The sequence below is a fragment of the Rhinoraja longicauda genome, chromosome 15 (assembly GCF_053455715.1).
Source record: "Rhinoraja longicauda isolate Sanriku21f chromosome 15, sRhiLon1.1, whole genome shotgun sequence".
Lineage (NCBI taxonomy): Eukaryota > Metazoa > Chordata > Chondrichthyes > Rajiformes > Arhynchobatidae > Rhinoraja > Rhinoraja longicauda.
The window spans coordinates 17882639-17907277 of NC_135967.1; the positions used below are offsets into that span (position 1 = coordinate 17882639).

At 45.2% G+C, this 24639-nt stretch overlaps 2 protein-coding genes across 7 annotated transcripts in view; one reads left to right on the plus strand and one right to left on the minus strand.

Annotated features, from left to right (window-relative positions):
* LOC144600560 (fatty-acid amide hydrolase 2-like) overlaps positions 1-9464 on the minus strand; it is a 48602-nt gene extending 39138 nt beyond the window's left edge. For both annotated transcript variants that reach the window (XR_013548155.1, XM_078412278.1), the window contains exons 1-2: positions 9223-9464; positions 1860-1942 (exon numbers count right to left, since the gene is read on the minus strand). Coding sequence is in view for 1 of the 2 variants with exons in the window: in XM_078412278.1 (XP_078268404.1) it covers positions 1860-1942; positions 9223-9411 (272 nt within the window). In the remaining variant the exon portion in view is untranslated. The remainder of the gene's footprint in view (positions 1-1859; positions 1943-9222) is intronic.
* Positions 9300-24639, plus strand: part of aifm1 (apoptosis inducing factor mitochondrion associated 1) — a 65485-nt gene continuing 50145 nt past the window's right edge. The window contains exons 1-2 of one of the 5 annotated variants that reach the window (XM_078412276.1): positions 9300-9449; positions 23220-23356. In XM_078412276.1, coding sequence (XP_078268402.1) covers positions 23270-23356 — 87 coding nt within the window. In that variant the 5' untranslated portion in view covers positions 9300-9449; positions 23220-23269. Of the gene's footprint in view, positions 9450-13474; positions 13728-21687; positions 21825-23219; positions 23357-24639 lie in introns of those variants that run through there. The other 4 variants (XM_078412273.1, XM_078412272.1, XM_078412274.1 and 1 more) reach the window with 4 other exon arrangements.

Consider the following 24639-nt stretch of genomic DNA (forward strand, 5'->3'; position numbering starts at 1 on the left):
ATTGGCAATTTAACAATTTATTCATTTAATAAACAGGAGCCTCAGTAGCGTGTGGAAGAACCATACACAGCCACAACAGCCTGGCACCTCCTCCTCATGCTGGTCACCAGCCTGGTCACACACTGTTGTGGGATGGCATCCCATTCTTCAACCAGCATTTGTCGCAAGTCAGCCAACGTGGTTGTGTTGGTCACTCTGGCACGAACAGCACGCCCAAGCTGATCCCACAAGTGTTCAATGGGGTTGAGGTCAGGACTGCTGGCAGGCCATTCCATCCTCTCCACTCCCAAATTCTGGAGGTAGTCTCTGAGAAACCCTGCTCTGTGGGGGCGAGCATTGTCATCTTGGAGGAGAGAGTTCGGTCCCAGACTGTTGAGATATGGGATTGCCACCGGTTGCAGAATCTCATCTCGATATCTCTCTGCATTGAGATTGCCTCCAATGATGACAAGCCTCGTTTTTCCAGTGAGGGAGATGCCGCCCCACACCATCACACTGCCTCCACCAAAAGATGTCACTCTATCGGTGCAGCAATCAGCATAGCGTTCTCCGCTTCTTCTCCACACTTTGACCCTATGATCCAACTGCCGTAGGCAGAATCTGGACTCATCGCTGAACATATCGTTCCTCCACATGTTCAGGTTCCAGTGCACGTGTTGCCGACACCAGCGCAAACGGGCCTGACGGTGAAGGGCAGTCATGGCAGGCCTCCTGGCAGCCCTATGAGACCGGAGATCGGCTGCGTGCAGTTTGTTCCGAATTGTCTGGGCAGAGAGCCGTCGGCCATATCGTCCTGCAAACCTTGACTGCAAATCTGTAGAAGACAGCCTATGGTTCCTAAGTGCTGACAGGGTGAGGAAACGGTCTTCTTCGGGTGTCGTCTTCTTGGGACGCCCACTTCGCGGCCTGTCTCTGACATCCCCCGTTATATGGAACTTGGCCTTCACTTTGGAGATGGTACTAGGGCTCACTCCAAATAATGCCGCAACTTGGTTTTGCGGAACACCAGCTTGAAGTTGCCCTACCGCACGGGCCCTATCCAGATCAGTCAAACGTGGCATGCCGATTCTTGGAGCAGACACCTACTGACCACTGTAGCAGGGCCCATGCTCACAGATGCTGCCAATCAGGTGCCAATCAGGCACCTGATTGTCAGCACCTGGGGGTACCAGAAGCACAAAACAAGAGTCAATAGCAACAGCAGAATAAGCTGTTTGGCATTGGCAGAGAAGATTTGGCAAATTTTTCATGGGCGCAACCCATATACTCAGCTCTGCTGCTCATCCCACAAATGCATGTTCCTTACAAATGTGGCACCATTTAAAAGGGAAATAAACAGGCTTTCCAACGGTATAAGATTTATTGCCAAGAAGCATTGTTACAACAAAGAAATAATCTACCAAACACAAATTTCCTTACTTTTTGTGCTATGTTTATCTCCCATTGCTCAAGTGAAAAATCAAATTAGTTCTCTTCCCCACTCCTTATTTCCCTTTTGCCCCACAACTTATTTACTCTCACATGCCCATCAACTCCCCTTTCATTCTTTCACCACTTATTGACAATATGGAGTATTTTACAGCAGCTAATTAACCTATTAGCATGTATTTAGGATATGGGAGGAAACCAGATCACCTCTCTGAAACCCACATGGACATAGGGAGAATGTGCAAGGTTCACACTGACTGAGATCTGGATTGAACCCAGAACTGTTAAGCAGGAGCACTAGTAGTTGTGCCAACAAGCCATCCTCTTTCGACCAGATTGTTGGATTACTGGGTCAGAAATGTAAACACTGTGCTACCATTCCTCACATAACAATAGTCATCCTTAACATGTTGCATTGGTGACTTTCTTACCTCTCTGCGACAAGAGCATTGACAATGGGATTGACATCTTTGATTCTGCTGATATATGCTTGTATTACATCCACACACTTTACCTAAAAAAAAATGAGATTGTTTAACAAAGTTTAACCAAATGCAATTCAAGGCATTGACAGTTATTCACATGTTCATACAGAGAAGTATCACGATCAGCTGTTTTTCCTGCTCATAGTAGAGAGCCAAATAATATTACAACAAAAAACTGCCTGTTTAGTCATTAAACCGCCCGTGATCAGTGGTGTCCTCTCCCCTCTCCCAGCCCCGGGGGAGGCTCGCATTTCGGCAGTCAGCGTTCAACGCACGGCCACTGGTAAGTGGCTTTCGCCGCCAACGGGTCCACGGAGGGGAGTGGGCGTGGCGGCAGAGTGGATGGAGGGGAGGGTTTGGGTTGGGGGGAGTGGGGGTGAGGGGGAGAGAGTGGGGGTTGGGGGAGGAGGGGGAGAGTGGGGGTAGGGGAGGAGGAAGTCGGGGGAGAGTGGGGGTGGGGGAGGAAGGGGTGGGGGGGGAAGGTGGACAGTGGGGGTGGGGGGTGGAGAGAGTGGGGGCTGGGGGGGAAAGGGGTGTGGGGGAGAGTGGGGGTGGGGAGGAGGGGAGAGTGGGGGTGGGGAGGAGGGCAGGGTGTGGAGGAGGGCAGAGTGGGGGTGGGGGAGAGTGTGGGTGGGGAGGAGGGAAGATTGGGGGTGGGGGAGAGTGGGGTGTGGGCAGGGAGAGTGGGGATGGGGGAGTGGGGGTGAGGGGAGAGGAGGGAATAGGGGTGGGGAGGGGGGAATGGGGGTGGAGGCAGGGCTGGGGGAGTGGGGGTGGGGGCAGGGGAGGGCCGTGGGAGTGGGGTAGGGGGGATGGAGTGGGTCAGTGGGGGGAGGAGGGGGGATAAGGGGGAATTGAGTGGGGGGGGGATTGAGGGGGCTGCATCAATACTGGAGAGGCTTTGGGTCCACGGCTCACTCAGTCACACCCTCTCCCCTTCCTTGTTCCCCCTCTACGAGGAATGGGCCCAACGGGTCCACTTGGTCTAGTCGATACTGTTTCCCATTTCTTTTGTGCATAACACAGGTCAGCAAGACAGTTTTGCACCATATAAACAAAGGGTAATAGGAACATGAACTGCTCAGTCAATTACCTCGAAATACTCACCTGTAAAGAAGATAACAAAATTTCATCTTTTATGAAACTTTTGATGGCATCATAGATCAACAGATAACGTAAAAACAGACAATATTTCATGCCAACTTGCAGATTTGGGCTGGAACTTTGTGGTAAATATATGAGAATTTAATTGACTCCCTCTGGAAATATAGAACTCCTGTGCAACACACAAGTGAGAATGTATACTAGTGGAACCAAACCAGTACCAAACGCAGTGGAAAAATACAGAACACAGTAGTAGAATACGGAGCACCAAATATGGAGTGGAAATTTACAAGGCTTCGCTCATTTAGGGCCGTATCTGAACTATCAGCAGGGAGTCATTTGTTTTCAGTAAATGACCTTCGGAAATAGCCCACTACCTATTTGTTATGCTTGTGCCGATTTGTACGAAATAACTGTTAGCACGTGATATTCTTGGATTAAGATTGGACAACTGAAGTAGGGCGCCGAATTGTAAATGTTTATAAGCTTGGATTTTGTATTAAATATCACGTACGACATTTCAGTATATGCGATTTTGACGGAGTGGTTCATCTTGCTCCTCTAGTATCTTTGGTTAAGACGGACTGAGTGGGTGTTCAGCCTGCACCTCCTTCAACTTCATCTATTGTATCCGCTGTTCCAGGTGTCTACATCAGCGAGCGCAGGCTCGGCGATCGTTTCGCTGAACACCTCCGCTCAGTAACTCAGTGGGTCAGGCAGCATCTCGGGAGAGAAGGGATGGGTGACGTTTCGGGTCGAGACCCTTCTTCAGACTGAAGATTTTTTTTGTTGAACTAAAGTACTTTATTTCTGAGTGTTGTTTTGCACAAGCCTTCCCTCCCAACCCTCTTCCCAGCCCCACGACAGTCCCGACTGAGATTAAACAGCCCCGTTTGGGCATGGCGATCTGTGGGTGCATCTCGGTCCCCGGCACTTTGCGGGCCGCTCCGTCCCACCGGTCGCTCCGCACTTCATCCCGGCTCAGTGATGCTTCCAATCCGGGATCCGGCTTCTCCTGCAGCCACTCTGTCTCTTGCTCCTAGCCCCCCCTCCCCCCCCCTGATGAAACCCAAGTTCATGCTGATGGGCTGCCCAGCCAGCTCTGACCCGTTCAAACCCTCCATGGCCGCCTGCGCCTCCTTGTAGCCCGGGTCTCGTACTCCACCAGAGCGTAGCCCTTGAGGTAGCCGGTGCGCTGATCCAGGTGCAGGTTCTTAATCTCATCGTGCTCAGCAAAGTTGTCGTAGATGTCCTTCTCGGTGGCTTATTTGTGGAACCCGGTCACAAACAGGATCCACCCCTCCTCAGAGCATTGAGTGCCTGGCTCGTCGCTGTCTTGCTCCACGGAGCGTAGTCTTCTCGCACCCTGGATCGAGCGCCTTCCTCGGAGCCAAACCCTCGCCCCTTCCTCTTCTTCGCCTTCTCCTTCACTTTGTGGATGCTTTCATTGCCCTCGTCGTCCATGGCTAAGTCCTCGCCGCCCGCCTCATGGAGGTCCAGCAGAAGATGGGTGATGTTTCGGGTCGAGACCCTTCTTCAGACTAAGGATGGGTCTCGACCCGAAACGTCACCCATTCCTTCTCTCCCAAGACGATGACTGACCTGCTGAGTTACTCCAGCATTTTGTGCCTATCTCCGGTCAGTTGAGGCCCGGGAGGCGCCAAACGGAGGTTGTGTAGCAACCCGCCTCCCGGCCCTTGCGGCCGCCATTGGTGGAGCGGGAGCATGTGGCTGTTGGCTGGGTGAGGGCACGTGGGGTGCGGGGCAGTGACGTCCCCTTGTCCCATATTTGGGAGTGAGGAAGTTGGCAACCCTAGCAGCGAGAGAGAGCGGCTGCCGTAAAGACACAAAGCATTTCTGGAATTACATCAAGAAAATGAGCCAAGAAGTATTTGGAATCTCAAGCCTCACATCGATGGGGCGGACAGTATCCTTGGTAGCAGACAAGGCCGATGTGTTAAACCAGCAGTTTTGTTCAGTTTTTACGGAAGAAAACCTAGATGAATCCCCGTCATTGAACTCACAACAAATTCCAAAAATTGCAGTTCTTAAGGTAACAACGAACGGGGTGCAGAAATTATTGGAAGAAACAAAACCAAAGAAGGCATCAGGACCAGACCAGATACCAGACGGAGTTTTAAAGAATTGTGCAGCAAGCTTAGCTCCAGTCTTTCAAAAGATTTTTCAGAAGTCTGGGAATAGTGGAGAACTCCCAGAAGATTGGCTGAATGCTAACATTGTCCCCATCAATAAAAAAGGAGATAGGATAAATCCTGCAAACTATCGCCCAGTTTCACTGACCTCCATACCAAGCTTTGTGTTTTTTGTTGTTTTTGTCTGAATTGTAGTTTTAATATGGTGTAGGGTTTGTATGTTATGTTTGGGGGGGGGGAGGGGGGGTGTGGGAGGGAACGGGAACTGTAAAATTCTCTCTCCCGAACGGAGACGCGACCTTTGTTTCTGTGTCGTGTCTCCGTTCCCGTTGCGGCCTACCACCGGCCATGCACCTGGGACCACTTGGGGCTCTGGTTCGCAGAGCCCGTGGCCTGGACTCACAACCTGCGGCGCTGGCTGCCTTCGGATGCTGCGGGAGCGGCTGCGACTCATCTCCGGAGGCTCCGGCGCGGGCCGCGTGGACGTCGGAAGCCCGCAGGCCCCTGGATGGGGGCCGACATCGGGAGCTCCGGCAGCAGCAGAGGCAGCGTGTTCGCCCGCCCCGAATCGCGGGGCTTGGGTCGGCCCGCCGCGGACCTTTCATCGTCCAGCGCGGCCTGGAATAGGCCGCGGGATTTTCACCACCCAGCGGGGGCTTCAATGTCGGGAGCCCCGACCGCCCCGATGTGGCAACTCCAACAGCCTGACCGCGGGACAAGGCGGCAGGGGAAGAGAAAAGACATTGTGGCCTTCCATCACAGTGAGGAGGGGACTGGAGGAGACTCACTGTGATGGATGTTTCTTTTTGTTTGGTGTTAGTTTGTGATTGTATGTGTTATTGCATTTTTATTGATTATTCTTATTGGTCTTATTGTTCAACTGCGGGTAATGTTTCATTTCACTACACATTTATGTGTATGTGACAAATAAACGACTATTGACTATTGATATTGATATCGTGGACCATATTGACTTCCACAAGGTACTAACAAACCACCAACGTGGCTTTAGACAGGGTCGATCATGTGAAATCCAACTGGCGGGACTCATCGATGATCTAGCCAGGTCACTCGATAACAAGGGTCAGACTGACCTGATTATATTAGACTTTTGATAATATTATATTATATTATATTAAGGCTTTTGATAAGGTTCCCCACAAGCAGCTCCTGTAGAAGCTCAACCATGTAGGAATAGACGGCAACCTCCTAAAATGGATTGAGATCTTTTTGACAAGGAGACACCAGCGAGTTATCTTGGAGGGAGAGACGTCTGAAACTTAGAACTGAGACGAGGAAAAACCTTTTTCAGTCAGAGAGTTGTGAATCTGTTGAATTCTCTGCCTCAGAAGGCAGTGGAGACCAATTCTCTGAATGCATTCAAGAGAGAGCTAGACAGAGCTCTTAAGGATAGCGGAGTCAGGGGGTATGGGGAGAAGGCAGGAACGGGGTACTGATTAAGAATGATCAGCCATGATCACATTGAATGGCTGTGCTGGCTCGAAGGGCCGAATGGCCTCCTCCTGCACCTATTGTCTATTGTCTATAAACTCCTGTGAAACTCCTGTGACATCAGGTGTGCCACAGGGGACTGTCATGGGTCCATTGCTCTTCCCACTGCATATCAATGACATTCCAAATGCAGTTTCGTCCAGGGTTTGACTCTTCGCTTGTCTTTACAAAAGGATCTGGATGCTCTCTGAGTGGGGGAAAACCTGGCAGATGTCATTCAATACATCCAAATGTCATACCATGCATGTCTCACACAAGACTAAACCACTTTTATTGGAATACAACTTGGGTAGCCATACATTACTTGCTGTCGACTATCACCCATATCTAGGAGTCGAAATTAGCAAAGATTTAAGTTGGGCGACACATATTTCATTTCATATATACAGCGCGGAAACAGGCCTTTTCGGCCCACCAAGTCCGCGCCGCCCAGCGATCCCCGCACACTAACACTATTAACATTATCCTACACACACTAGGGACAATTTTTACATTTACCCAGTCAATTAACCTACATACCTGTACGTCTTTGGAGTAAGGTCAAGTATCTAACAAAGCAAATAGAACGCTCGGCCTTAAAAGAAATTTCCACGCATGTAGCACATCCGTCAAAGAGAACGCCTACAAGTCCTTGGTCAGGCCCAAATTGGAGTATTGTGGAGCTGTATGGGATCCTTTCAACAACGACAAGATCACCCTGGAGAAAGTACAACGCCTAGCGGCTCGCTTTGTACGTAATGACTACAAGCGCAAATCAAGCGTGAATAATATGCTGACTTCTCTCGGATGGGAGCTCCGCAGAATCAGGCTAAAACTTATTGCAATTTACAAAAAGATTCACAAAATCACGCCATCAAATCTTCCATCATCCCAGAGCACCAACTGCCATGAAACAAGACAAAATACGTCATCAACTCGCTGAATTTCAATAAAAGTTGCTACCAATATTCCCGTTACCCTAGGACGATAAGAGAATGGAATGTTACTCTCCCAAATACAAACTCTCCCAAACACTCCCAGCTGACTGTGCCTGAACCCCTCTGTCAGTGGATCATCAACTTCCTGACGGACAGGAAGCAGCATGTGAGGCTGGGAAAGCACATCTCAGACCCACAGACCCTCAGCATAGGAGCTCTGCAAGGCTGCGTACTCTCCCCTCTCCTTTACTCTCTCTACACCAATGACTGCACCTCCACAGACTCCTCTGTCAAGCTTCTCAAGTTTGCGGATGACACAACCCTGATTGGACTGATCCAGGATGGGGAGGAATCTGCCTAGAGGGGAAATGACACAGCTGGCATCCTGGTGCCATTGCAACAACCTGGAGCTCAATGCTCTCAAGACAGTGGAACTAATTGCAGACTTTCGAAGAGATCCCCCTCCCCTCCCCCCACTCACCATCAACAACACCATAGTCACATCTGTGGAATCATTTAAGTTCCTTGGAACCATCATGTCCAGGGACCTTAAATGGGGGGCCACCATCGACTCCACAGTCAAAAAGGCCCAACAGAGGATGTACTTCCTGCGGCAACTGAAGAAACACAATCTGCCACAGGCAATGATGGTCCAATTCCATACTGCTATCATTGAATCCGTCCTCACCTTCTCCATCATGGTCTGGTTTGGCTCAGCCACCAAGCACGACATCCGCTACAGATCGTTCGCACAGCTGAGAAGGTTGTTGGCTGCAACCTTCCTTCCCCCCCATTGACGAACTGTACACTGCAAGGGGCAGGAAGCGAGCGGGCAAGATCATCTCTGACCCCTCTCACCCTGGCCACAAACTCTTCGAAGCACTTCCCTCTGGAAGGCAACTCCGGACTGTTGAAGCAGCCACAGCCAGACATAAAAAAGCTTTTTTTTCCACGAGTGATAGTTCTACTCAATAACCAAAGTCTGTAGTCTCTTTTTTGCTCTGGTTTATTTTCACCCACACGTTTCGACCGTAATGTTGTATTCTTATTGTTTTGATGTGGTTATGCTTTATTCTTAATTGTTAACTGTATGTTTGTGTTGTCATTTGTGAGCGGAGCAGCAAGGCACATTCCTTGTATATGCATACTTGGCCAATAAACGTATTCATTTATTCATGTTACCACCCAACACACGTGCCGCTCCCGATGTTCAGTCATTTAAACGGGGGATTGAGCAACTAGATCTCCACAACTTGGTCAAAAAGGCCCCCTTCAAAATTTAATCACTACTCTACTCACTCGACCTGCGCGAGATAACCACTTATGAGGTGCTTGCGCAGTAATCGACCACGACCAGGACCAGGACCAGGACCAGGACCAGGACCAGGACCAGGACCAGGACCAGGACCAGGACCAGGACCAGGACCAGGACCAGGACCAGGACCAGGACCAGGACGGAAGTTGCTGCCGGCTCACCTACACAGATCTGGAACGGCGCCGACTTGACTGTCAGCGACCTCACCTCACAACCCCCCACCCCACATCCCCCCACCCCACCCATTACCACGCGTGACACCACTCCTCCCGGGAAAGCTGAAGTTGCCGGTGTGCGGTCCGTCATACCTGCCTCCGCCGAATCCGGCGTGCCAACTCCACTCCCGGGAGCAGGAGGAGCGGCTGAACAGCGGGTGGGACGGGTCGGGAATTCCTGGGCCCGCCGACCGTCTGGAAGAGCGAGAGGAGGGCGCGCAGGAGCCGCGAGAGAGCGCGGAGCAGCAGCGACGCACTGCGCTCGAGCACCGAGGACGACATCGGGCGTCAACGACAAACCAACGGACTACGCGTAACCGGTGTGGGGGAGGGGGAGAGGATAGGGGAGGGGAGGGGGGCGGGGACGAGGGGAGGGGAGGGGGCGGGGGGAGGGGCAGGAGAGGGGCAGGAGAGGGGGAGGGGCAGGAGAGGGGGAGGGGCAGGAGAGGGGGAGGGGCAGGAGAGAGGGAGGGGCAGGGGAGAGGGGCAGGGGAGAGGGGTGGGGTAGGGGAGGGTGCGGGGGAGGGGAGGGGGCGGAGAGGGGGAGGGGAGAAGCGGGGGGTGGGGGGAGGGGAGAAGCGGGGGGCGGGGGAAGGGGCAGGGGAGGGGGGAGGGGATGATGCGAGGGACGGGAGGGGGGCAGAGAGGCACTTCAAATACGTTGAATGTCATGGCTTTTAAACACCTACAGAGGTAGTGTGATAACATGGGAGAGAAAGCATTGATAGGATGAAAAAGAAGATGATGAGGCATGTAGGATAAACAAAATATTTGTTTTCCCTGTTGTTGGGGTATCAAAACCAAGGGGCGTTGGTTTAAGATGAGAGGAAGGAATTTTAAAACAATGCAAGCGATGTGTAGGAAGGAACAGCAGATGCTGGTTTACACCGAAAATAGACACAAAATGCTGGAGTAACTCAGCGAATCAGGCAGTATCTCTGGAGAAAAGGAATGTGTGACGTTTCGGGTCGAGATCTCCAGACTGAGAATCTAATCCCGAGATCTGTTGGCCTTCGACAAGGTCCCACATAGGAGATTGGTGTACAAACTTAAAGCACACGGTATTGAGGGTTCAGTGTTGAGGTGGATAGAAAATTGGTTGGCGGACAGGAAGCAAAGAGTAGGAATAAACAGGTCCTTTTCGGAATGGCAGGCAGTGACTAGTGGGGTACCGCAAGGCTCAGTGCTGGGACCCCAGTTATTTACAGTGTATATTAATGATTTGGACGAGGGAATTGAATGCAACATCTCTAAGTTTGCGGATGACACGAAGCTGGGTGGCAGTGTTAGCTGCGAGGAGGATGCTAGGAGGCTGCAGAGTGACTTGGATAGATTAGGCGAGTGGGCAAATGCATGGCAGATGCAATATAATGTGGATAAATGTGAGGTTATCCACTTTGGCGGCAAGAACAGGAAAGCAGAGTATTACCTGAATGGTGACCGATTGGGAGAAGGGGAGATGCAACGTGACCTGGGTGTCATGGTGCACCAGTCATTGAAAGCAAGCATGCAGGTGCAGCAGGCAGTGAAGAAAGCGAATGGTATGTTGGCATTCATAGCAAGAGGATTTGAGTTTAGGAGCAGGGAGGTTCTGCTGCAGTTGTACAGGGCCTTAGTGAGACCACACCTGGAGTATTGTGTGCAGTTTTGGTCTCCTAACCTGAGGAAAGACGTTCTTGCCTGAGAGGGAGTACAGAGAAGGTTCACCAGATTGATCCCTGGGATGGCGGGACTTACATATGAGGAAAGACTAGATAGACTGGGCTTGTACTCGCTGGAATTTAGAAGACTGAGGGGGGATCTTATAGAAACATATAAAATTCTTAAGGGGTTGGAGAGGCTAGATGCGGGAAGATTGTTCCCGATGTTGGGGGAGTCCAGAACCAGGGGTCACAGCTTAAGGATAAGGGGGAAGTCCTTTAGGACCGAGATGAGAAAACATTTCTTCACACAGAGAGTGGCGAGTCTGTGGAATTCTCTGCCACAGAAGGTAGTTGAGGCCAGTTCATTGGCTATATTTAAGAGGGAGTTAGATGTGGCCCTTTTTGCTAAAGGGATCAGGGGGTATGGAGAGAAGGCAGGTACAGGCTACTGAGCTGAATGATCAGCCATGATCATATTGAATGGCGGTGCAGGCTCGAAGGGCCGAATGGCCTACTCCTGCACCTATTTTCTATGTTTCTATGTCTATGTTTCTATGAAGTACATAAAGTTAACATGTAGACATGTTAAATCTGGCTCCAAAATTGGCAGTGTGATAGAAGGCTGCCAGTAACGGTGGATGCGTGTTTTTTTCTGACTGTAACAAGCAGTGAATCTTGACCACAAAGTACGGCAGAACCCATTCCCATCTGATAATTTGCAGTTATCCATCAAAATAGCTGTGTCCTCTCCAAGAGATCTGTGATCTATTTGAATAGGTCAAGCAATGTGTGTTCCTCGTCAATTGGGAAAAAAACTCATGCCGTTATTGAATTTAGCAAGTACAAAATTAAATTGTCCAATTTGATATAAAATCTTGAATAGAAAGTAAAAATGTGATTAAAAAAAGTGCAGATTATTTTTCGAATTGATTTTGTGTTCAATATTAAAACCTCAAAGAATAAGTCTTTTGGAAAATAATGTTTTCAGATTTTTAGAAGTGATTGAAACTTAAAACATCATTAAAGATTCATTTAAACTAGAATAGATAATGCTTGATTTTATGGGGGGGGGGGTATTTTGGTAGAAATGCATGATTTCATGCTATGAATCATAAGTCTCAGAAGTGTACCTTTGTGATTTATGTCAGCGGGAAGGAATTACTGGGGATATGAACAAATTCAAAGGTTCCCGAAAGAAATGTAACCTTTCCGCTAATTCCTGGGAATCGCTGGCCATGACTGCTCAAAGTAGCAATGGAACATTTGGGGATGGCATTGGAAGGAGTCCAGCACCTGATAAATGACCAGTCATCAGCCACCACCTGCCCCTGGCGGTAGCGTCTAGGTCCCACATTGAAGTGGATGTAACATGTTCTCATGAGGTACTGCCGAAGAAGTAGATGCTTTTGAGGAAAAGCTTGCGGAGCAAATGAGGTGGCAACTTCTAGACTTCTGCATTAAACTGTGAATGTGTGGGTGCTGTCGAGCACGTTATTCCTTCGTAACAGCCAGCGTTGACAGTGTTGCCAACGTTTTTTAAACGGAACTATTGTGATTTATTAATTGATTGACAATGGGAACACAAAGATGTTGTGCAGCTCATTAATGGGAATACAAGATGTTCACCATTAATGTTTCTCTCCAAGTTACTGCTGCCTGGCGTACTATGCATCTCTAACATCTGACATTCAGTCTGAAGAAGGGTCTCGACCCGAAACGTCACCCATTCCTTCTCTCCCGAGATGCTGCCTGACCTGCTGAGTTACAATAGACAATAGACAATAGACAATAGGTGCAGGAGTAGGCCATTCAGCCCTTCGAGCCAGCACCGCCATTCAATGCGATCATGGCTGATCACTCTCAATCAGTACCCCGTTCCTGCCTTCTCCCCATACCCCCTCACTCCACTATCCTTAAGAGCTCTATCCAGCTCTCTCTTGAAAGCATCCAACGAACTGGCCTCCACTGCCTTCTGAGGCAGAGAATTCCACACCTTCACCACCCTCTGACTGAAAAGGTTCTTCCTCATCTCCGTTCTAAATGGCCTACCCCTTATTCTCAAACTGTGGCCCCTTGTTCTGGACTCCCCCAACATTGGGAACATGTTATCTGCCTCTAATGTGTCCAATCCCCTAATTATCTTATATGTTTCAATAAGATCCCCCCTCATCCTTCTAAATTCCAGTGTATACAAGCCCAATCGCTCCAGCCTTTCAACATACGACAGTCCCGCCATTCCGGGAATTAACCTAGTGAACCTACGCTGCACGCCCTCCATAGCAAGAATATCCTTCCTCAAATTTGGAGACCAAAACTACACATAGTACTCCAGGTGCGGTCTCACCAGGGCCCGGTACAACTGTAGAAGGACCTCTTTGCTCCTATACTCAACTCCTCTTGTTATGAAGGCCAACATTCCATTGGCTTTCTTCACTTTCTTCACTCCAGCATTTTGTGAATAAATCGATTTGTACCAGCATCTGCAGTTATTTTCTTATATTATGCATCTCTAACAGTTTTGTTTTCATCTGCACTATCTTGCTTTTCTATTACAGAATTGATCCTTTGTGGAAGGATAAGTAGCAAATTCTCACTACATTTTAACAGCTTTTTTCAAATGTTGCAGCTTTAAAGACATCCCTGGGAGACTTGCTCTTGGTTTCCGTACTCGTCTTGTGCTTGTGTTGTTGGAGCTTTGGCTGTCAGCTTCTCTTCTCTTCCTCGCGGGAGCGCGCATCCCCACGGCGCGGGAGCGCGCTTCGCCGAAACCCGCGCTTGCGCAACCGCGCGTTGGCTTCTCGCAGCAGTGCGGCGGTGAGAAGTGAAGTAGGAATAACGTCGGGAGTCAAAAAGGATTCACTGCAACCATGTTACAGTGCAGGGCAGTGTGGCAGAAACTAGCGCCGCTGAGCAGGGCATCGTCCACGCTAGCGAGGACTGGCAGCAAGAGGCGAGGTAAACGGCCGAGAGCGGTGTGTGCAGGTCGCTGCCGAGAGTCAGCCTAGGCCTCTCATGGTCCTGGGAATTGCAACCTATGTTGTGAGGCCCATTCGAGCGAAGGTCGTGGGAACATCCTTCTACAAAATTATTTTTGGCGACAGCTCCATTGCAGAATATTTCTCAATTTTATTAAATACGTGATCATTTCCCCGGCGGTTTTTCTGACTTGCGCCCTTGTTTTCCCACTTTCAATAACTAATTCCAAGAGCAACAGTTGTGCGTTGCACGGTGGTGCTCAATGCCACCCTGATGAATGAACTCTTGAAAGTTATTGGGGAGCCTACACTACGCGAGCTGCGTGGACAATGTATAAACGAAAATATACTGTCCATTTGTTATAGTACTAAACTTATTCTTGCTGATTATGATAACAATTAACTTATAGCATGCAAACACCAGTAGATGTTTAAACTGGTTCAATGTTACCCAGAAGTAAATTGAGGCGGGCAGTTATTATTTTCTGCACACATTTTGATGGCTTATGGAACTCAAAAAATATATGTTTCTCCCAATATTTTTTTTTTAAAACATTGAAATTAGCAGCCAAAGTCTGCAATGCTGGAAATCTGAAATAAAAATATAATCCTATAAATACTTGGGTCAGCCACCATTTGGAAATAGAGGTAGTTAACATTTGAAATTATTTTCCCTTTTTACTCTTGTGCCTCATTTGAAATACGTTGAATGTAATGGTTTTTCAACAACTACAGAGGTAGTGTGATAACATGGGAGAGAAAGCGTTGATAGGATGAAAAAGAAGATGATGAGGGATGATACTCCAAAATGGAGGATGATGGCAGGACTCGAGGGCCTCAGCTACAGGGAAAGACAGGGCAGACTAGGACTGCCCTTAGTACTTAGTATGCTGAGTGGTGACTTTTTTCAACATGGATAAAATCATGAGGGAAATAGATGAGGAGGATACATATTAGACAATAGGTGCAGGAGTAGGCCATTTGGCCCTTCGAGCCAGCACCACCATTCAATGAGATCATGGCTGATCATTCACAACCAGTACCCCGTTCCTGCCTTCTCCCCATACCCGCTGATATTCTATATTGTATAGACTATATTCTATAGTTTCCTCCCTTGGGGAAAAGACTTAGAGGACATGGGTTTAAGGAGAGAGGGGAAAGATGTAATAAGAACCCTGGGCAGCCTTGTCACTCAGAGGGTGGTGGAAATATGGAACGAGCTGCCAGAGGAAGTAGAGGAAATATGGAACGAGCTGCCAGGTACTATAACAGCATTTAAAAGATACATAGATAGGGAAGGTTTAAAGGGATATGGGCCAAATGTAGGCCATCTTAGTCAACATGGATGAGTTGGGCCGACGGGCCTGTTTCTGTGCCATTTGATTCTATGGAGGATGGAGAAGAAAGGAAAGATTTTGTCTGAGAACTGAAAATGGGAAAGTGAGATCTTTCTGACAGAAATTCAGTCTGAAGAAGGGTCTCGTGCTGAAACGTCACCCATTCCTTCTCTCCAGAGATGCAGCCAGTTACTCGAAGTCAGAACTTATTTTGGAACCGGTTCCCAGGAAAAGGTGACAGTGTGGTTATAATCTGAGGTGTCTTATCAATAATTAATATACTGTTTCCCAAGATTCTTTTGAGTGTTGAACAATAAGATCAGAATGAAATGAAGATTTAAAAATAGCAAGTTGTTGGAAGGTAGGGATATTTTATGTGCACATTGAATGGAAGAGTTTACCTACATGACTGTTCAATCTGCATTTGGTTTTCCTAATACAGGAGATTGTACTATAAGCAGTGAGTATGGTCTACTAAATTGAGAAAGTATTCGTCAACAATCACTTGGAAGGAGTATTTGAGGTCATGGATAGCAAATATAAGGATATGGATAACCAGGTGTTGTCCTGCGTATGTATGAGAAAGGAGTCTTGGACATTGTAGCTGGCTGGAATGGATTAGGGAGATACAGAGGAACAGTTCTTTCAAAATGCTGAAGGGGAAGCAGAAGAGAACTTTTTGGTGATAACATGTTGAGGTGGAAGGTGATGACAATAAGGATACACGAGTCTTTTTGGGGAGAGAGGGATGAGTAACAGTGGAATTGAAAGAAATCTGATATACTGTCCAATCTCCTGGTTCCATATGAGGAAGATTCCTTCAAATAGCACTTGGGATCACTCGTTTGGAAATTACTTTTATTTGATGCAAGGGAGAGTAGACTAAAAAAGAAGTGCATTTTAAATTATTTTGTGTACGTCCCCCAAACTTATATTATCCACTGTCTCTTGCACCATACACTAATGTTCTGGGAGACCCTGTACAGAGGATTTGTTGAAAACTCATATCCACTTTGTCAATTATATTGCTTTTATCTCTTCACTAAGTTATATCTTCAAAGTGCTATTAAATTTGTGAATACATCTTGGTTTTAACAGACCCCATAATACAAAGGTAATATGCAGAGTACTCAGCAAGTTTTACTGTGTCCACGGGGAGATAATCAGAATGAATATTTTGGGTCTGACATTCACAGTTTTGGGCACGTGCAGAGGCAGGAAGAATGAGGAAGGGCTCTGCTGGGATGGAAGGTAGCAATGGAAAAACACCCAGCTGAGTAATTACTGGTATCTGCTGTCTAGAGGTGGAGGGGAAAGAGGACCAGTAGTTATTATCTGGAGTCATTGATTGAACACACCTGCCAAATTGGAAAATAAGGTACTCTGCATTGTTTCACCAGTACAGTAGGCCACGAGGAGAACAGTTGGTGGGGATGGGGAGGAAAATAAAATCGTAAGAAGCTGTAAATTTCGAATTATACTTCTACATTGATAGGAAACCCAACTTGGTATTTCCAGTCTTGAAGTGCCAGCAACCAGTCAGTATATTAAATTCAAGGAGTTACGTTAATTATTTTTTATTTCAAAGGAATTGTTTCCCCCCTAGAGAGGGAGGAGTAAGGAGGGCAGCTTTTGTATTTCTAATGCTTGTGGGGCAAAAATAGCATACATTAGAAAGATAAATGGGACCGAACAATCCATTTGAGATAGGTAGTGAGTGATGGTAGCATCATACTATATGATAGTTATGCTAGGTAATACGTTGATTTTGAAGCATAATGAAAGTAAGTGCGGGAAAACCTTGTTATTCTGGAGGTAAAGGAAGGGTTGGGGTGAACCAAGATGCCCTGTGAATACTGCAGGGGAATCTGCAAAGGAATCCACAGGGCTCATCTTGACCATTTTAAATGCTCACTTCTTTTGTATTACATTTGTATGGTATATGAGTGCAGTTTAAGTAATACATTATGGGCCTTGCTAACCTTTGGCTAATCATCAGAGATTTATTTCCTTGATGTACAGAGTATTCAGACCCCTTCACTTTTTCCACATTTTGCTATGTTACAGCCTTATTTAAAAATGGATTACATTCATTCATTCTTTTTATGTTCTCCCACTGTCTTCCTGTCTCCACCCATATCCTTTCTTTGTCCCGCCCCCGACATCAGTCTGAAGAAGGGTCTCGACCCGAAACGTCACCCATTCCCTTTCTCCTAGAATCTGCCTGACCTGCTGAGTTACCCCAGTATTTTGTGATTCCTTCATTCTTTTTATCATCAATCTACACACAATACCCTATTATTTAAAAAAAAGCAAAAACAAGTGTTTAGAAATTTGTGCAAAGTAATTAAAAAGAAATAACTGAAATATCACATTTACATAAGTATTCAGACCCTTTACTCGGTACTTTGTTGAGGCACCTTTGGCTGCGATTACAGCCTCAAGTCTTCTTGGGTATGACACTACAAGCTTGGCACCCCTGTATTTGGGTAATTTCTCCCATTCTTCTCTGCAGATCCTCTCAAGCTCTGTCAGGTTGGATGGGGAGTGTCTATGCACAGCTATTTTCAGGTCCCCCCAGAGATGTTCGATCGGGTTCAAGTCCGGGCTCTGGCTGGGCCACTCAAGTTCATTCACAGACTTGACAGGAAGCCACTCCTGCGTTGTCTTGGTTACGGTGCTTAGGGTCGTTGTCCTGTTGGAAGGTGAACCTCCGCCCCAGTCTGAGGTCCAGAACGCTCTGGAGCAGGTTTTCATCAAGGATCGCTCTGTACTTTGCTCCGTTCATCTTTCCCTTGATCCTGACTAGTCTCCCAGTTCCTGCTGCTGAAAAACATCCCCACAGCATATCATATCATATCATATATATACAGCGCGGAAACAGGCCTTTTCGGCCTACCAAGTCCGCGCCGCCCAGCGATCCCCGTACATTAACACTATCCTACACCCACTAGGGACAATTTTTAAAAAACATTTTTTACCCAGTCAATTAACCTACATACCTGTACGTCTTTGGAGTGTGGGAGGAAACCGAAGATCTCGGAGAAAACCCACGCAGGTCACGGGGAGAACGTACAAACTCCTTACAGTGCAGCACCCGTAGTCAGGATCGAACCTGAGTCTCCGGCGCTGCATTCGCTGTAAAGCAGCAACTCTACCGCTGCGCTACCGTCACCATGCTTCACCGTAGGTAATGGCATTGGCCAGGTGATGAGCGGTGCCGCTTGACATTCAGGCCAAAGAGTTCAATCTTGGTTTCATCAGACCAGATAATCTTGTTTCTCATAGTCTGAGAGTCCTTTAGGTGCCTTTTGGCAAACTCCAAGCAGGCTGTCATGTGCCTTTTACTGAGGTGTGGCTTCCATCTGGCCACTCTACCATAAAGGCCTGATTGGTGGAGTGCAGCAGATATAGTTGTCCTTCTGGAAGGTTCTCCCACCTTCACAGAGGAACTCTGGAGCTCTGTCAGAATGACCATCGGGTTCTTGGTCACCTCCCTGAACAAGGCCCTTCTCCCCCGATTGCTCAGTTTGGCCGGGCGGCCAGCTTTATGAAGAGTCCTGGTGGTTCCAAAGTTCTTCCATTTATGAATGATAGAGGCCAGTGTGCTCTTCGGGACCTGCAATGCTGCAGAGATTGTTTTACACCCTTCCCCTGATTTGTGTCCCGACACAATCCTGTCTTGGAGGTCTACAGACAATTCCTTTGTCTTCGTGGCTTGGTTTTTGCTCTTACATGCACTGTCAACTGTGGGACCTTGTATAGACAAGTGTATGCCTTTCCAAATCATGTCCAATCAATTTAATTTACCACTTTATGGGGTATTGAAGGTAGCTTGATGATTTAAAAAAAGAAATTTCATCAATTTTAAAATGAGGCTGTAACGTAGCAAAAATGTGGAAAAAGTGAAGGGGTCTGAATACTTTCTGAATGCACTTTATATCAGATTCCCTGGAAGTGCTTGAAGAGCAAAATATTTTATTCCTGTGGTCTGTTTATTCCTCAGATTGAATCATTGTTGCTGGAATCTTTTGTTCAGTTCCTCCCCCTTAAACATTTTCCACGACTGCTGTTTGCTAACATTATTAATGTTTGCTAACATTATTATTCGGGTAGAAACGAGGAACTGTAGATGCTGGTTAATACACAAAAGGGCATAAAGTGCTGGAATAACTTAGCAGGTTAAGCATCATCTCTGGAGAACATGGAGAGGCCCATGTTTTGGGACAAGACCCTTGAAGATCCATGTTCTGCAGAGATGCTCCAGAACCCCTTGAGTTACTCCAATGCGTTGCATCCTTTTAATGCTCAGGTAATTTGGGAAGAGTTTCCTTTCATCTTGTAGGAACAGCTTTTTTATGCTAACACATACAATGAATGGTTGCTTCATTGCAATGAGGAAGAAATACTGTACACCATGAATTGCCTTAAAATTAAGGGTTGGACCTTGTAAGTACTCTAATGCTATCTATGGTTCTTTGCTTGATTAATTTGTTGCTGTTTCAGTTCCACATGAAAACTGATTAATGACATCACAGACCTGAGGTAGAGCAATAAAACATGTCCGATTAGTTCTGATGGAGAATCATTCCCCCTGAACTATTAACTATATTTTTCCAAAAACACTGGCGACTTTAATGTGTTCTGTTTTTACTTCCAATTTCCAATATTTTGTGTTGAGACAGATTTGTGGTTTGTTAGCCTGGCAGGAACATTTTGAAATCCTTTACACCTAACGAGTTATTTAAAAAGCCAATGTTCTATGCAGTTGAATCAGTAATTTGTTTATTATTTTGTGCTCATCGGTTAATACAGTGCATAATTTCCTTATTCTTGAATCTGTTAACCTCTTTGTTCCAGGCTGGTTTGTACATTGGAAATGAATTTCCATTAACCTAATTCTATTTTGATAGAACAGTTCTTGCAACTGTTTGTTGCATGGGCTTTTAAAATATTTGATATAACTGACTATTGAAAGATGTGGTAGATCAAGTTTTAAGCTGTGCCTCAGTTCTTCAAAACTACAAAACCGTAACACGACGATTTGGTAGATTGAAACATTTTTGGAGGGGAAGAAAATCGAAGTGGAATATTTGGAACTAAAATTTGAAATTGAAAATAAACATGCATGCAACAGGGGCCAAAATCTATAATTTTGGGATTAACATGCAACTTGCATACAGCTTAGCATGAATCTGAGCCTGTGAGGCAGTAGCTACAACTGTTTCGGCACTGTGCTATCTCTGTATATTATTTTTCATTAATTCCCATCTTGGAGGATTAAGGGTGAGAATATGGGGATCGCAGCAATGTTTATTGTGGGTCTGTGAGGCTTCATTAACATTGAAGTAATTTAGTTAAAATGTTTACCAATGGGTGGTTATAAAATAAAATATATACTGATTTTGCTCCCCGAACTGCCTCTTTATAGGAGCAGTCCGTGATATAGAGTCATAGAGACACAGCTCAGAAATGGGGCCTTTCAGCCCATCTTGGGCACTTCTGCCATTAACCACCCATTGACACTAATCCTACATTAGCCCCTTTTTAATTCTACCAACATTCTTTCCTTCTCTCCTTCCCCCCAGATACTAGTTTTCATATATCCGAGCCACAGAGCTCTATGGTGCAGAAATAGGCCTGACTGCCCACCTTGTCCATGCCGATCAAGTTGGCAGACTGGGCTAATACCATTTGCTTCCATTCAAGCCATGGCCCTCTAAACCCTTCCTTTTCATTTTTCAGTTCAAATGTCTTTTAAAAGTAATAATTGTAACTGCTTCTCGTAGCTCATTCCAAGTATTGATTACCCTTTGAGTGAAAAAGTTATTCCCAAGGTCCCTTTCAAACATTTCAAAGAAAAAAAGTTCCAGCCTATTCAATCTATAACTCAAGCTTGCAGGTCCAGGAAACATCCTGGTAAATTTCTTTTGCACTCTTTCCAATTTAGTAACATATTTCCTATAGCTTGGTGACAAATGTGTACAGTACTCCCAAGTGTGGTCTCATCAATGATTTATACAGCTATAGGGACAGTTTGCAGTGGCCAGTTAGTTTACCATCCTGCAAGCTAACCCTCAACGTCATATTGAATCTGGTGTTTTGAGGCAATGGTTCCAGCTGCTGCCCCACTGTACTGCCCACAATCAGTTATCATCAGGTAAGGTAGAAATTTGAGTTTATTTTCTTGAGTGTGAATAAGTGAGACTATCATTCATAAAGATTGGAAACCACTTATTTAGATGAGGGTTATTACTACTGATTTAGACTATGGTCTCAATAATGTAACATTTGCCTCTCGCATCAAACATTATTCTGCCCTGACCCTGGTGAATCACACTGATTCTGCTCTATGATTTTTCTCTTGATTCCGATCTGTGTTTTTGTAGTGTTATTTAGACACTTTATCATAATTATCATTGTTTTGACTTGGTTGAGATTTCACATAGTAATAAATTAACATGTTTCATTTCAAACTTCATTTTCATAATTGATCTTTAAGATGCTTGATTAAGTAATAGACTTATTCACTTAACCTGCCTTCTAAAATATAAGTACCCAAATTCTGATTATTATATTCTTATAATAAATTTTACTCTTTAGGAACTTTGTTACAGCGATGGAAACTTCCTTTAAATCAACAGATGAACAGGCAAATGGCTAGCGGCGTTGAACCTCATGGCTCTGGTGCTATTTATTTAGTGCTTATTGGCTTGACAAGTTTAGGAGCTGGTGCATATGTAAGTAGAAGGGATATTTAACGAAAGCAATGAACTTGCCACCTCTGCTTCTGTCGGTAACATTTGGAACACTTTGGGACTTCCTAATACCTCTTTACTTCCAGCTCAATTTCTTTGCTTTGTAGGTACTTGTAACTGGAAAGAAGACTAAAAATTACAGTATGGATTGCATAATTCATTTAACCTGTGTGAACCTTAACTTTATTAGCCCTTTGGTTTCACTTTTTTAAAAACAAATTGATACAATCATTATGATCTGTCATTAATTTTCCCTGATTCTTTTCTATTTGCTTGCAATCTAATCCGAGATTCTTGTCAGTTTTAGATTCATTGTTGCTTTGAAATGCATATAACTAGTGAATGTAGAGAAACATTTTTTTCAGTTAAGCACTCTTAGCTGGAAAGTGTGCTGTTGATTCCACTAACTTTACATTTAGTTTGTAGGCAAAGGATAACTACTGGTTATTATCCAGTCATTTCCTGATAAATCAGTTGTTGCTAAATAAAACACTTTTTCCCCCACAAATTACTACTTCAAAATTTATGAAGTTGGATTAATTGACTAGGAATTCAAAGGAATTGCTTTACCTAAGAACTAACATAAATTAATATATTTATTTGTGAATTAAGTGAGAACGATTACAATTTCTGCTTTACTTGGCCAATATTTTTAAATCAATTGATATTGCACTTAATCAACAGACCGAGCCTGATGCTTCCAGTGTGATAAAACTAATCTTAATTTTTATACCATCTTTACATTTGAAAAGACCTGTTTTTTTAATGGTAAGGTGGCACAGAAAAGAAGAAAAAGATACTCAGTTTTACTACAATATTATTGTTTGTATTTTTCACAATAGTTCCATTCATATTTATTTCCCACCCAACTAAATATATGATGGTATTAACACTTGTGTGAACACTATAAAGATTTTTCCCTAGTCATTGAATGTTCTACCAATGTAATTAGAGAATCTTCTCAAATATATCATACAAATTAAAATCTTTTTACTTCCAAGAAAAGTTCACTGAATAACAAAACAGTAATTTTCTGTAGGAAATATCCATTTCTAAATTATTTATTACCTGTAACTGTACTTCACATCAGCATCAATTATGAAAACAAAGATTATACAGAGAGAAACCAATTTTGTTTCTCATTCCACAAAATCATAATAAATCAAACTGGTCTTTTGGAAGCTTTGCAAAGCAAGAGTATTACTCATATTTTAGCTGGAATGCTTTTAAAATTTGCTGTTACATATTGGAAAGAAAAGCAGCCTAAAAGTGAAATAAAAGGGCTTTGAAATGGAAGGGTTTTCACTACTTCTTCACCAGTTTCTTCCTTTATTCTTTTCCTGATTTTCTTCTCTACTTTTCTATTCTTCTCTACAGTTTTCAAGCCTTACACAGTGCCTCCTTTAGGACCTTCAACAGGGTGTTTGATGTCCTCAGGTCTGTCAAGGAACAGCAACAGCAATCTCATGTACTTCTTCATTGTTGGCGGAACGTTCATTGGGGGAATTACATATGTAAGCCAGCTTTGTAGTTGTATTTCAAATATTTCCTGTGGGTGGACCAATGTAACATTGTTTCTTTTTCAAATTAGTAGTGCCCATATTATGCAATAGTATTCAAATTATATTAATGAAGTATAGCTGTGAGTTTGAAAAAATCCCATGTTACATCAACATGAACTACAGAAAACCTTCAGTTTTCTTACAAATATTGGTAGTTCACTTTGCTGAGATCAATTTGATCTTTAAAGTATGGTTGTTACTAGTAGAAGAAGTGAAATGAGAAATTTGAGGTAATAAATATTGTCGTGCTTGGGGCAGTTTAGGCAGATCGTCTCGCATATGAATGAGGAGAAGCATTAGGTTTCTCAACTGTGTTTTGCATTAAATAGGATTCTGACTAATTTTTGATTGATTGTTACTTTATTATCACGTGTGACATGTCTCAGTGAAATTCTTTGCTTTGCATGCCGTATGCAAAGAGTCGCCACGTATAGGGCACCAACAATTATTAGAAGGAACCTCTGCCCTAAAGATATTCAAGGGCTTTGCTTCCATTGCCCTATGAGAAAGAATTCCCAAAACTCCAAATCCTCTGAGAATTTTTTTCCGCCTCTGATTTAAATTAGTGACCCAAATTGTGATTCTTGCAATAATCCACACTTTCACGACTCCGCATTATCTTGTGTTGTGATCAAGTATCCTCTCACTCTTCAAAGTTTGCCCTGTCCAGTGTTTTCCAATGAGCAGTCTGCCCATTCACAGGTTAGTTCAGAAATGCTTCCTATGCAGAAACATCCTTCCTTAAATAAGGAGGCATACTGTATCTCAGTCTGCACGCCATTCAAGAAGAACATGATGGGATAATTCATGCAGTCAGGAATTCAGCAACTGGCTCTTTGCCTCACTGTCCATTCTGGGTAGCAGTCTATACCGATCCCATTTACCAGTACCTAGTCCTCAGTATCCTGGGCCCTGGCAATTCCAAGTGTGTATACAGATGCTTCATAAACATGAAAGTACATACCTCCACCAGCCTCTTCACCTTCGCATTCCAGATAGCAACCACTCTCTGGCTGAAGAAATTCTTCCTTGGATCCCTGCTGAATCTTTCTCTTCAACTTAAACCTATGGCCGCTGGTCTTGGACACCTCTGCCAATGTAAAAAGTTTTTTACTGTTTACCCTAACTTTGCTTATTATGATTTTGTATACCTCTGTCAGGTCTCCCCTCAGCCTCATCTGCTGCAAGGAAAACGAGCCAAGCCCATCCTGTATCTCCTCGTAACTGATCTGTTC